This window comes from Manis javanica, chromosome 10, assembly GCF_040802235.1.
Source record: "Manis javanica isolate MJ-LG chromosome 10, MJ_LKY, whole genome shotgun sequence".
NCBI classification, from domain to species: Eukaryota; Metazoa; Chordata; class Mammalia; order Pholidota; family Manidae; genus Manis; species Manis javanica.
In genome coordinates, this window is record NC_133165.1 from 116,317,336 (window position 1) to 116,331,191 (window position 13,856).

Sequence of the window (13,856 nt, forward strand, 5' to 3'; positions counted from 1 at the left end):
CACCTCCTCCCTGGCCCTTCTCTCCCTCCTGCAAAGCCTTGGAATCCACGGCACTGCCCAGGCTCCCACCACGAGGTTTGGGACCATCTTCCCAGAGGACAGAGGCCTGGCACAGGGCCAGGTGGTTGGCTGGGACCAGTGTGGGGTGGGGGAAGGTGCCGAGTTCCCAGGAGTATGGTTTAGGGTGAGGGTTGCTTTCAGTGGGAATGTGGACACTGTTCATCGTGGGGTCAGCAGGAGAGCCACCAGACAGGCAGGAGGTGAAGGCAGGCCCCAGCCGGGCGCTCAGCTGGGCAGTGGCATGCACCGGACACCAGGGAGAGTGGCTGGGACAGACCCAGGAGGCCAGGAACCACTCTCCTTCGCTCTCAGGCTTGGGCTGACAAGGAAGTGAAGTCCTTTGTGGGCTCCAAGCCCAGTGCTCCCTAGATGCTGCTGCTTTGTGTGTCCGGAGGCCGTTCAGTGGGGAGCAGGGAGCTTTGTGTGCACAGGGCCCCACTCAGCCTCTGGCGCCCGCCCCGCTGCCCTCTGGTCCCTTGCACAGTGTGCCCTGGCTCTGAGCAGGGGTCTGGGGTGCCTGCAGCGGGGAGCGTCTCTCAGAGCTCTGCTGCCTCGTGGAGGAACAGAGAGGTCGTCTCCTCCGAGGGCTCCGGGCGCTGCGCCCCCTTCAGAGGTGGGGCTGCAGGAGCTGCCCAGGGTGAGCCTCTGGGTGCATGTGGAGGGGCCACTTCTGGGGAGGGCGTCTGAGGAGGTCGGGGAGTGAGGGATGGGCTGCAGGGAGTCGGGGGCTGGTTGGATAAAGGGAGGGCTAAGTGGGGGGCACATAACAGCAGCAATCAGAGAAACTGCTGCAGGTACGATTTGTCAAGATGGCACCCAGCTGACATTGGCTTTGTGGCAAGCTTCCCTCTGGGTCATGCTTGGTGGCCAAGATCTGGGCCTCTGCTCCCTGTCCATGGACAAGTCCACATCAGTCTCCCACTTTCTTCTGAAAGTCGGGGGTATACTGGGTTGAATGGTGTCGTCCCCAAATTCATGTCCACCCGGACCTGTGAGCGTGGCCTTGCTTGAAAATGGGGACTTTACAGATGTAGAGATGAGATCATTCTGGGGCAGGGCAGGGCAGGGCAGGCCGCACCTCAGCCTAGGGAAGGGGGCAGCACAGAGGGCTGTGCTCACAGCCTGGACCCATCCCCAGGGAGAGTGGGTGGGGTGTTGTGGCTTCTGGTCCTGATCTGACCGCAGCATTAACCATTTGTCCTTTTGAGGAGCCCAAGGAGTCTGGGGGGCCCAGGGCCATGGGGACAGGAGCAGGTCCTCTGGATGCCCCTTGGGTGGGGAGGGGGCTGTGTGCTTGGCCTCCCTCGCCGAGGCCCACATGAGTAGCCAGCAGGAGGAGCCCAGGAATGGGGTGAGCTGGCATCCGGGAGATCGCGGCCCACTGGGTGGCTGACTGTGCAGGCGCAGGGCTGGGGCTGGGATGCGTGTTGCATCCTGATGGTGGCAGGGCCAGACACTCGGCTCTTTGTCCCCTCGTGCAGCCTTCTCATTTGCTTGCTGGAGCTGAACTGGCACGTAAGGTGGCCCCGAGCCTCTGGATGGGGAGAATCCCAGAGAGCGAGACCGCCGCGCCAGAGCCCTGCATGGAGCAAAGTCTTGGCTGCAATGAGAGGGGCACTTGAGCGCTTTTCCTGGGGAAAGTCAGCCAGGTGCTGTCTGCCCGGAGGTCCTGAGCCCCCTCCGCCCCGCTCCCGTCTGATGCCGGATGAAGAGGAATCCCTTGGGTCTTTTTGAAGACGGAAGGAAGCACGTTTTACATTGCTGCATTCTCCTGCCCAGTTTATTTTTATTGCTTTGTGTAAAAGGCAATAGGAAAGCATCAAAGGACATTTGGAGAGAGTTTACAAGCTGCCAAGCGCCTTACAAGTCTGGTGCGGGGTCCTGTTCACAACCTTTGACCCTTTTGATGCCTGCAGGGGTGACAGTGGGGTAGCAACTCTTTGTCACTCTAGGAGGGTGTCCCTACGTGCTGTCCCAGCGTCCTGGGCCCACCATGCCGGGGGCCGGCGGGTGATTTGCAGGCTACTGTCAGAGTAAGACACCCCCCACAAGCTGGGATTCTCCGGGGGTCACCGGGTTCGAGGGGCACCTGCCCAGATGCAAGCTGCTGCCTCCTGCGCACCGCTGGCTTTTGTTCCCCTGTAGTAATGTTGGAGGGTTTTGCGTGAAGAGCGGGAGTTTCCTCTTTGCTCCTGGTGTTTGCTGGCCTGTGTCCGGAGGGCCTGTGATTCTCCCAGCTCCTGCAAGCTGCCGTGTAACAAGCATGTCAGTCCTTCACACACCGCACTTGCTGCATGTAGCCTCTGTTCTGTTGCATTTTTCTTTTTTTACAAGTGGAAGTTTACTTTTGTCTCTTGGTGGTTGGACTTGCCTTTGTGATTGTTTTTCAGTCTCTCAGACCTTTACCCTCTCTTCTGACTTGATAAGCAAGCACTCAGTTCTCTTTTCTTTGGTTTGTATTTTTTAAAAGTTTTACGTAGCCTTCTAGCCCACCTGGAGTTCACAGCTCCTACACACAGGTGCTTCTCCAGATGGCCAGCCAAGGCCCCACCCAGCGCGGGAGTGGGGACGCCGCCTCTCCCACCCCGCAGCTCCCCGCAGCGCTGCCATTCCCCAGGCTTGTTCTCCGGGCTTGCAGGGCACCGGTATGCGGTGTCCTGTGGCTTTTGCACCAGGGCTGTGTCAGGCCCTCTCGTGGTGTTCCAAGCAAGCTCTAAGAGGCTCCTGTCGCCCTCCCCTAACATGCCTCTCGTGAGTTCCGGGACATGCTGACTGGGGTCTTGTGGGCCCTGCCTTAGTGCGTGTCCTGTCCTTGAGCAGCCGTGCGGAGGGCCCTGGGAGGCAGGGCTGCAGACAGCGCCTGCCGAGATTTCGCAATCCAAAACAGGAAGCACTTCCCCTGCCTTTGTGGTTCTCTATGCAATAACCCAGCCGGAGCCCTTAGAACCGCCTTGATGGACTCCATCCCTCCCACCCCTGTTCCTGCCCGCCTTGCTTGGAAATATCATGTTGTTTACTGGGTCCAGGCTGAGAGCCAGGAGCTCAATTTGTGTCATCTGGGATTCCCAGGATGTGTGGCTCGCTAGCAGTAGTCCCGTTTCAGGGTGGAGACTGAGGCTCAGAAAGGCGAGCAGCTGAGCAGGCTCTGAGCCCATGTGTCCCGAGTCCCCTCCCTTCTGCAGGGAACTGGGGCTTATGGGTGGTCCCTGACCTGCAGCTGGGCCGAGGTGCTGCGTGAACAGGACCACATTGGCCCCACGGAGCCCCAGGCTGGGCGTGCGGAAGGGCCACTCACACTCTGCCCCCTGGGGTTTCTGGTGGGGGGGGTCACCTTGGCTCTACTGGCCACATTAGGGCAGAAAGTGTGCGCCCTACCTCTGGCCTGGGGTGTGCATGCATGTTTGACGTTACACGTGTCCTCCATGCCAGCATTAGCACCTCCCCTCAGTGTGACCCCACACCAGGCCTTTGCTGAGATTGCCCCAGAGCTGAGCATTCTGGTGGCTTCTGGGCATGTGCTGCTGCCCCGGGCTGTGCCCGTGCTTGCAACTTTGACCGTGATCCTGACGGTTTGCTAGGAGGACTTCGAGGGGTGGGCAGCCTCCTCCCCTCCCTCCCTGCGGGGTGTCTGGCTGCGCCTCTGTGGCTGGAAGGCCCTGCTGAGAGACCTGGCTTTCCTCTGCCCTGTGGGGTACCCGGGGGGCTGGCCTTGGTGGGCGGCAGTGGTAGGAGCTGTGTGCCTTCCCGGCAGGGAGGGGGTAGTCCACCAGCCCGGTGGGTGTGAGGCGGCGGCCTGCGGGCACGGTGCTGCTTGAGGGCGCAGGTCTGGGGTCGGAGGGCGTGAGAGGAGCACGTGCTCGAGGCCAGCAGGTGTTCCATGCAGGTGGGGGTCCGGCAGGTGAGTGACTGGGCCTCCTCCTTCATTCTCTTGCAGGGACCCCGACCGTCATGTTAAGGTAAAGCAGAGGGGCTCAGTGCTGAACATGCTAAGGAGGCTGGACAAAATCAGGTTCAGAGGTCACAAGAGAGATGACTTCCTCGATCTAGTGGAGTCTCCAAATGCCTCGGACACCGAATGTGGAGACGAAATACCCGTGAAGATACCTCGGACCTTGCCTCGGGACAGCGAGGAGCTGAGGGACCCTGTGAGTGCACTGCACGGGCCCCCGCATGGGACGGGGGTGTCCTCGTCCTCTGCTCATCTGCTCAGCCTGCACCCGGATCCCGTGGCCTGGGGCTGGGGTGCGGCACTGTCCCCACCCTTAGGTGGCCAAGCTGAGTGGGGATGTGGGTAGCCCATGTCCCCCTGGGGCTGGTCAGAAACAAACAGAGCTTGTTCCCCGTCTCACCTGCCCCCACCACCACCTCACTTGGGGGAGGCTTGTCCCCAGACAAGGATAAAACAGCCTTCGCTTTACCAAGGTTTAAGCAGCAGCTGAATTTTTTTTCTTCGTCATTGTTTTTCTGGGTGGTTGGCAAGCTTCTCATGCAGAAGTGGTGCTGAGGCCCCAGCCTGGCCCCTGGGAGTGTTGACATGGGGCAGGGTGCTGTCTGGAGGCCGCTAGCCCCTGGCCCATGGTCCGCTGCCCTGGGCGCCTGGCTGGCCTGTCCGGCTGTGCTGGGCGCATGTCACCAGGCTGGGCCCTCAGCAGCCCACGTGCAGACAGGCCTGCAGGCCGGCTGGTGGGGCTCTCCTTATTGGGACAGCAAGTATCCTCTCAGCTGGGCACTGAGACTTGGGTGGGAACCAGGAGTGTGAGTGGGCCTGCCTTCTGAAAGCTTGTGTCTCATCAGAGAAGCGGGGCAGGCTGGGCAGAGCAGTGCTAGGAGCAATTGCTGGGCTCACCATTTTGGGCACAGATGCCCTGAATCTTCCTCATTGCCAGTGAAGAAGCCCAGGGCCGCCCATGCCAGTGGTTGAAGCCCAGCATGGACACCACTTCTGGTGGCCTGTTGGTTTCCTCTCCGAGTGCCCAAGCCAGGTTTTCTTTACAGGTGTGGCCTGTGAGCCCTGGCCTTCCCGGCCTCTTGTATAATTAATGCTTTATAATAGAACAGGGACTGCACATTTGCTTCTGGCAGGGATGAATAATTTACTGGCACTGCCTCCTAAGGGCCAGGCTGCTCCTTGGGCTGCCAGGTCAGGTGACTCAGTGTTACAGAGCTGGGTGGGGGCTGCCCTGCTGGGCATAGAGGTGGTGGCTGGGCCAGGGCCACACTTGGCGTCTCCTGCTGCAGGTTATATTGCCGAGCGACTTGAGCTTGTCTCACATGGAAGGTGGTGCCTCCCCTGTTCCAGCTGGTGCCAGCTCCGGGGCAGTGGGCCATGATTCTTGAAGGTGGTCTCTGGGCCGAGTGTGCAGGGGATCTACACAGAAGCCCCAGCTAAACTGCCCTCCCAGCTCGCTGTACCACCTGTTCATCTGTCTGTCCACCTGAGCAAGGCTCAGGCCTCTTGCTACAGGTGGTGTCTCCGTAGAGACCAGACTTGGCCTGGAGCATGGCCCTCCTGTGGGAATAGAGGGCCAGTGGGGCAGCAGTACAGAGGGTCTCCAGGGCCAGCTCCACTGGGTCAGATCCTCCCTCGGCTGCGGACCACCCATGAGACTACAGTGCCACTGAGGTCCTGCACACACTTGTAAGAATAGCTCAGGGCTCCCTGTGAGGGTCTGGCCAGCTGACCCCGTCAGGGCCGGGGGAACCCGAGGGTGTGGCATGCCAGAGGGTGTGCAAACAAGTGGCTGGTGTTCCCTCTTGATAGTCTTGGAGCTCTTTCTGCAGGCTGGGTGGGTGGGCTCGGGATGCCACTGCAGGGTGTGTGCTTCCTCCCTGAGGGACATCGGCACCTCTGGCCTCTGTCATGAGCCTCTCGTCCCACAAGGCCTGTGTCGCCCCAGGTGGGTGTGCCGGGCTGAGGTCTGCCATTCTGGGGGCTGTTACCAGTCACCCTCCTATGAGGCTTGCACCTCGTCCTGTGCATCCGCCCTGGGAGGGTCACGTCCCACGCGCTTGCCACCACACAGGGTCCCCAAGCTCTTCTGTTTTGCCAGCCTGATGTTGGAGTGGTAGCGCTGAGTGGTTAGTTTGTTTGGCATCTTTGTGTTCAGGCTTTATTCTTCTCATTCTATTTTCTTTTTTGTGTGGCAAAATACACATAAAATTGACCATTTTAACATTGCTGAGTGCACAGGTCAGGGGCATAAGCACATTCACGTTGCTGTGCAGCCGTCTGTCTCCAGAAGGCCTTCTTCATCTTTCCAAACAGAAACATCCCCTCAAGCAGCTACACCCCAGCCCCTCCGCAGCCACCGGCCCCCCTTCCTTTGCTCTGTCTCTAGGGATCGGCTCCTCTAGTCCCCCTGTGGGTGGGGCCTGCAGCTGTGTCCCTGTGTGGTGCCCTCGGGCCATGCTGCTGAGGGTGTCAGGCTTTGTCCTCCTGTCCTTCCTGTGGGCTGTCTCTGTGTCCCGGCGGTCGAGGCTGGAGTCCAGACCCTGTTGGTCCTGGGCGAGCAGGTGGGGCCTGAGGGGCAGGTGTGCAGGGAGAGGGAGGGCAGGCTGGGGCGATGGTCCGCTCAGTGTGGGGTGGCCGGGGGAGGCCACTGGCGAGGAAGACAGGGAGACCCAAGGGCGGTGGACCGAGGCACCGGTGACAGGCCAGTGGGGGAGGGGGTGAGGAGGACAGGACCTAGAGTGCCAGGCAGAGGGGGTGGTGCCCTGCACGCGGGCAGAGAGGTGGGCACCTCCGCCAGCGCGAGGTGGGAGCAGTCACCACCCCAGCCCTGCCCCGAGTTAGAGGCTGGCTGCGCGGGGCTGGAAGGAGGGGAGGCCAGGCCGCCCACCTCCGTCGTTCCGTGGCTGTGACACTGCAGTTCAGTGGGCTCGCCTGCCCAGCTCCTGCATCCGGGCCCCCAGCTCGGGAAGTCTGCAAAGGGGCCCGCTGGATGGCCCCAGTTTCCAGTGCCTCCCTTGGGGCCCGCTGTCCCCGTCGGTGCCCCGCTGGCTGGTCCGCCCAGAGGCCGCCGTCATCGCTGTGTGGCTCTGGTACTGAGTCTGGCTGAGGCCCCCCTGGACCTGGAGGCCCCCTAGGGTTTCTGGAAGCTCGAGGACAAGGTCCGGATGAACCTGATTCCAGCAGTTCAGAGGCTGAGGGCAGTGCACCTTCCGGGATGTGGAATACTGTGCTCAGATGCAGCCCCTTGAGCTGGGGGGTGTCTCACTTGCTTTTAGTGGGCAAGTTGCCGGACGTAATGGAGTCCAGCGTTCTGCCCCAAGTCCATGCAGAACCCCTCTTCCAGGCCAGCCTCAGCTCTCTTGGCCATCGAGGGACAAATTTGTTTGCAGGAGTGAATGGGCAGGCATGTGACATCTTCCCCAGGACAGGTGGGATCACCCTGCCTCCTGCCCCACTCCCTGTCTCCTCTGTCCACCCCTGCTGGGCCCCAGGGGGCTGCAGATAACAGCTTGGTCCCCACCCTCTGGAAACCCATTTCCTAGCAGTAGAGCCATTCAAAGCCGAGGACCAGGCAGTTACAGGCTGGGGGGTCTTACCGGAACCCTCTGGTTCCCAGGTGTCGGCTCTGCCCTCCTGGAGTGTGGCCTCGGAGCAGCGCTGTCCTCCAGGGGTGACCCAGCCAGGCCGCATTCCCCCTTTCCTCTCCCAGCCTGGCGGGGCACTGGAGACTAGCCTGGGGAGCCGGCTCTCCCCTCCCTCTGTGCCGTGGCAGGGCACATGGGTGCTGCGTCAGGATGTGGCCATGGGGTGCCTGTGGAAGTGTCCCGGGCGTGAGCTGAGCGGCCCTCCGTGCACCCTGGGCAGCCCTGGTGCTTTCCCTCCACCCATCAGGGTGGGGCGGCCGCTGTGCCGAGCCCCTGGGCGAGCGCCTGCAGGCAGCGGCCCCCTGTAACTGGAGCCTTCCCGGGACAGCGGCGTGGTTCTAAATAGCCTCTGTAGGGTAGGATGAGCCCCTGCTGGAGGTCACTCACCTCTGGGAGGCGTCCTCTCAGATTCACAGAGCCTGGCACGCGGGCGCTCCTCCTCGGCTCGCCCAGAAACGCCCCCTGCAGCGCCCGGAGCGAGGGGCCAGGGCCTGCCCTCCTCCTGGCAGTGCAACAAGCTGGCCAGCGCAGGATTCGGTGGTTTCCTGCCCGCTGCGGCCGGAGAGCGTATTGTGGCCTCCCAGAGGCCTGGTGTCACACCTCTGCTTCTGCTTTTCTTCATTGCTTGTAAACACCCACCTCAGCGGGTCTCTGAGGATGTCTGAACTGTCTCTTCTACTGGCAGGTGAAGCTGAGGTGAGCTGGCGCAGGTTTTAAGGTAGCACCAGCACCTTCCTTGTCTGCCAAGGTCTCTGTGGACCCAGCCCTCCAGACGAGGGGTCTTTGGGGTACCTCTTAGAGAACCAGTTGATGTGGACACAGGAGGCTCCAAAGGGGCTCCTCCGAGCTCTCGGTGTTTGTCTTCCAGGCTGGTCCAGGGACCCTCATCATGGCTGCGGGAGTCCAGGACTTCAACAGGACGGAGTTTGATCGATTAAATGAGATCAAAGGTCACCTGGAAATAGCCTTATTGGAAAAGCACTTCTTACGTGAGTACCAGCTGGGGACAGAAGGGCGGAGGGACGCTGTCTTGAGAAGCGCAGCCAGCGTTGGGGCTGGGGGACGCAGGACAGCCGTCGCTGGACTTGTGGGGAGAGGTGCAGCCCCGTGTGCCTGCGGTGGTAGAGACTGTTGCAGGAAGGAAGAGGGACATTCTGGTGACCTCACCGGGTCTGGTGTGTTGGGTTTCCAGAGGTCAGCTCAGAACTTACCACAGCTTCTTGAAGGGGTCAGATTTTACGTTCTGTCTGTTGAGTTTTCGTTGAGGATGGAGGGTGGGGGACCTCTTCTCTTGGCCGCCCACATGGACACCTGGGCCATTGGCACCATTCCCTGCTGCCAGCGGTCGGGTCCCCGGGGCAGTGAGAGCGGCGGGGGTCATTCCGGAAGGTCCTGCGGGTCCTTACAGAGATGATCTCATTTGACGTATTGCCTCTGATCTTTCACCACCCTGATGCCCTCCCTCACGTATAGAGAGCTAAGTAAAGTGACCCCACCTAATGGTTTACCTGTCGGGCAAAGTCCCCTGGACTGGTAAGGGGTGTAAGCAGGCAGAGCAGCTCCAGTGCCCAGGCTGGCGGCACTGCTGTGGGGCATGGCGTTTTCATACCAAGTGAGCTGTGCCCCTGGGAAGCCTTCAGGCAGAAAACAGTGGCTTTGCCCCGGTGCCTGGGCCGTCATGTCTGAGTTGGACAGGCTGCTGCCCAGGCGCTGGTCACCGCCCCGCTGGGCGTCATGCCCGGCTGGGGTTTCCTTCCAGTGCGCAGGCAGCCTCTGCCCTCGCTTGCCCACGCGCATGCACTGGAGGTAACTCCCTGGTTGTTCACGTGCTAAGTGCCATCTGAGCTCTAGCTCAGGGTGCATAGCTCTGTAGCCCTGTGGACCCCTGTCTGCAAATGAAGGCAGGGGGTCTGAGCCCTGGCGGGAGGTCCCCCTGAAAGAGGCGCATGGCTCTCCCCGCGTTCCTGTGCACCGACTGTCCACTGCTCAGGCCTGTGTCTCTGTCTCCCTCACAACCCCTCTTCTGGTCAGTGCTCCCCTTGGCACTTGTGTGTGCGTGGGCAGTGTACTCTGTGTGTGAGCAGGTGGGCGTGTGTCCGTCCCCGTTCTCTTGCTGGGCCCGGGCCCTAGTGGCACTGAGGAAAGAGCTGTGGAGTAACCAGTCTCCTTGTGAGTCTGAGAATGACACAGACTGCTCAGGCGGTCAGGGCCGGAAAGAGTCTGTCTGGGGCTGCTGGTGGTGGTGGGCCCGTCTGATCAGGTCCTGGCGACCTGGAACCTCTGACCTCAGTACCTGAGCTGCAGAGAAGCTCTGTGTGAATGAGGGTGCTTGGCCAGTACTGACTGGTGGCCCGAGTGGCAGAGCCGGGTAGACCTTCCTCGAGGCGCCAGCCAGCAGAGCCTTGTGAAATTGCCTTTGGTGGGTTACATGGCCAAATGCTGGCAGGTTCATGGGGAGCAAGAAGCCAGCAGAGCGGGGTGCTCTCCCTGGAAGGGGAGGGGTCTGAGAGGGCATCTGATGCGGGAGGGGGTTACCGGCTGGCAGGGGCGGGTGGGCTGCGTGTGTCTCTCGGAGATGGGCTGGCAGTGCAGACCCACCGGGCACCTTGCCTGGAACCATGTTGAAGAGAGGCAAAAGGCCATCTGGTTCTGGGGTGGTGTGCCGGCAGGCGTGGACCCATCCTTGGGGTCCCCGGGGTTTTACCAAAAGGGCGTCTCATTTGACTCCTGGGCAGCTTGTGTTGTGAAGGTGTAGAGGTCGGCTTTGACGGCATGGGGTGGGGTGGCAATTATTCGGCATTCTTTTTCAACTATGGAAAATTTCAAATAGATTCGGAAGTAGAACAAATCCTGTAACGTGCCTCTGTGCACCCACCTTCAGCTTCAGCGACGGTGGGCTGGTTTCCGCTGTGCCTCCCTGCCCCACACTTTTGGGGTAAATCCCGGCCAGCGTCCTGTCATTTCATCTGTCAGTATTTTAGTAGGTAGCTCATTGTGTTTTCCAAACAAAAATCTTGAGTCCAAGTACCACAACTAAAAACACCCAAGTTTTTCTTTAACATCACCAGATGATCAGCTCACACGCAAACTTCCCCGAACGCCTCGCCCTTGCTTCGCTCTCTGAATCCACGAACAAGGCCCAGACGCTGAGCCTGGTAGGGGCACCCCCCCAGCCTCTTTCTCTCCCTGGTCGTTGAGGAAGCCAGGCCTGCTGCGGAGGGGAGGAGGGCGCTCCTCTCTGGACCTGCTCAGGACCTGCTGGCGTGGCCCCCTATCCTGGCGCTGGGGGCTGGGGGGCCTCTGGGGGGCCCCTTTCCTGGCGGTCGTGGCAGTGTGGGCTTCCCTGCGGCAGCGGCTCTGCTGTGTCCCTGCCCGCAGCGTTATGGCTTCAATCCATCTCTCTTTAGAGGTTGTAAAATGGTCATTTTTGACTTCTAGCATTCCTCTTTATTAACTGACCTATTTCTAAACACCCGGCTGTGTGGGTGCTTTGCGGGATGATAGCTCATACAGGACGGGCAGAGTGCGTGCTTGAATTTTTCCCCTTGTTTTCCAGTTTTCAAAATAACAAGTCGCTTCTTTACTTGGAGCCTCCTCCCACAGTGGCCACGAGGGGGTTAGGCTTTTGTGGGGTTTTTGGTGTTTTCATGGAGTCGTAGGTTCAGACATATTTGATTGTGGTCATTATCTCATTGGTGCTCAAACAGACCTGCCGTGGGCCATGGGCCGTGGGCCACGGGAACCTCTTCAGGTTTGCTCCTGAGTCCCTTTGACATGCACCAGCCACCCAAGAGCTCTTCCTTCCCTTCCAGTGTGACAAGCCATGCCAGGCTCCTCTTCAACGCCCCCTGCCCTATCCTAGCTTAACCGTTATTTCCCTTGGTTCCTTTCGGTGGAAGGTGGTGTTTGGAGGCTAAGTATTCCGGCATGCTTGCAGCTGGTTGTTCCTGTCAGTGGGCAGGCGCAGCACATAATTCTAATTCACATCCAAGACCATGTGGTTTTTGTTTTTTTTCCTTTTTAAAAAAAAAAAAATTGTGACAAAATATGCACAAAATTTCCGCCAGAAACCATTTTTCAGCATACAGTTCAGTGGTATTAAGTACACTCATACTGTGCCACCATCCATCACTGTGTCTCTGTAGGTCTTTTCACTGTCAGACTGAAGCCCTGCACCCATTTAACAGCTCCCCATTCCTCCTGCCCAGCCCCTGGCACCCACCATTCCACTTTGTGTCTCTGATTTTGACAACTCTGAGGACTTCATGTAAGTGGCATCATACAGGATTTGTCTTTTTATGACTGGCTGATTTCGCTGAGTACCGTGTCCTCAAGGTGCATCCGTGCAGTAGCATGTTAGGATGGCCGTACTTGCTAAGGCCGACTCATGTCCCCTGCATACACAGACCGCATCTGTCCGTCCGTCCCTCAGTGGGCACCAGGTTGTGCCCACCTTTGTCCGCTGGAACTGATGCTGCTCTGAAATGGGTGCCCACCCATCTCAAGTCCCTGCTCGCAGACCGTGAGGTCTTTACCTACCTCAGCGGACTTCCTCTGTCTCTCTCCTTCATGCTGGGAATCCTGCCTCTTGGCGAGCGCTGCCAGCCGCGCCCCGTTGGTCTTACCCCACGGGGACACCAGCGTCTCAGGAGAAGCCACCCACGGTAGCACGGTTTGTGTCTGCTCCCAGGTCTTCAGGGATGTCTGTCTTCAGGGATGGACAGTTAGTCACGCTCCTTCCGTCCCCTGGAAGGGACCTCGTCTCAGTGGCTGGGTCACCACCTCAGTGCACAGTCGGGTTCCATTTGTTTTAGTCATTATTTTTCTTTTAACTTTTTATTTTGACACAATTCCAGACTTACAGGAAAGTTTTAAGAATAGTACAAAGAGTACCTGTGTACTTTTCAGCCAGGTTATTCCCCTAAGGGTGGCTAACATTTTACCACATTGTCCCTCTGTCTCTTTCCCATCCGTCCTTCTGTCCACCCACCCCCAACCTTCCTTCCACCCATCCGTGCATTTTACTTTCTGAAATGTTTGGTCTTCTGCAGACATGTCCCTTGAGCTCTAAATGTTTTTGGTGTGTATTTCCTGAAAGCAAGCCTATTTTCTTAGCTAAACACAGGACACTTATCAAGTCAGGAAATTAACATTGATTCGACGACACCATCATCTAATCTCAGACCTCATTCCGCCTTCCTCTTAGTCCCCCATGAGCGCCCTTTACGGCAGAGGAAAGCCCCCGATCACATGTACGTGCAGGCATTGCTCCTCTTAGTCTTTCAGAACCTGTGGCAGCAGCTCGGCCTTTCTGCTTGTTCCCTGACGTTGCTATTGATGAAGAAGGCGTGCCAGTCATTCTGTAGGACGTCCCCCAGCAGGTGTGTCTGAGGTTCCTCCGTGACGAGGCCCAGGCCGGGATTGGCTCGGGTGTGCCGCTGCGTTCCCAGCGCCTCCTGCCGGGAGGTATGCGACGTTATTCTGTGCCATTGCACGTGTTGTAGAGTTCTTTTTAAAATCTACTTTTGTGGTTATCTAAGATTATTTACATGGTTTCAACATCAAGGTATATTAAGAGAATTGAGTTTTTTTCTGTACACCTATAACCAATTGTCTGTTAATTTTATAGCTTGTGTTTCCATGGAATTTTTTATAGAAACCAATCTGTGTCTTAGATCTTCATTTCCCTCTCCGGCAGATGTAACACATTCTTTCTCCCTGCACGCGACACTGTCCTGGGGTCCCCGCGACACGGTGCTTAGGGACGGTCCCTGCTCTGTGCTTCATCTCCATTCACGTGTGATGTGATGGTGGCCCCAGCCTGTTTCGTAGTCTCAGGGCTTTCCTACCAGGCCATCTGCATAGTGAGTGTACGTGCTGGGCTTATGTTTATATGCACCCTGAGCCTCCAGCATGTCTTAGATCTGGCAGCAGCTGTGAGTGGAGGCGTGAACTGCAGAGAAACCTGACCAGGGCTGGAATTTGCCCAGGAGAGCCTGTCTCTCTCCCCAGAGTCTCTCCTGTCTCTATGCCTGAGGGAGACCAGTGAGTAAGAAAGGCGATAATATACCCCTGGGACCCACAGAGACGTTCTGCCAGCTGCTGAGCCTCGTCCGTGTGCGGGTGTGGCTGCCCCTGCTCTGCTGGTCTGCAGGAGGGGCCTGGCCTGCAGAGCGGCTGTGGGGCGGAGTGGGGACCCT

At 58.8% G+C, this 13,856-nt stretch overlaps 1 protein-coding gene across 5 annotated transcripts in view; it reads left to right on the plus strand.

Annotated features, from left to right (window-relative positions):
• Positions 1-13,856, plus strand: part of GRAMD4 (GRAM domain containing 4) — a 73,903-nt gene that overhangs the window by 29,081 nt on the left and 30,966 nt on the right. For 4 of the 5 annotated variants that reach the window (XM_073214051.1, XM_073214050.1, XM_037006763.2 and 1 more), the window contains 2 exons: positions 3,995-4,205; positions 8,525-8,645. The exons of the other annotated variant lie outside the window; for it this stretch is intronic. In XM_073214051.1, the coding sequence (XP_073070152.1) occupies positions 3,995-4,205; positions 8,525-8,645 (332 nt within the window). Of the gene's footprint in view, positions 1-3,994; positions 4,206-8,524; positions 8,646-13,856 lie in introns of those variants that run through there. 5 annotated transcript variants of the gene reach the window in all.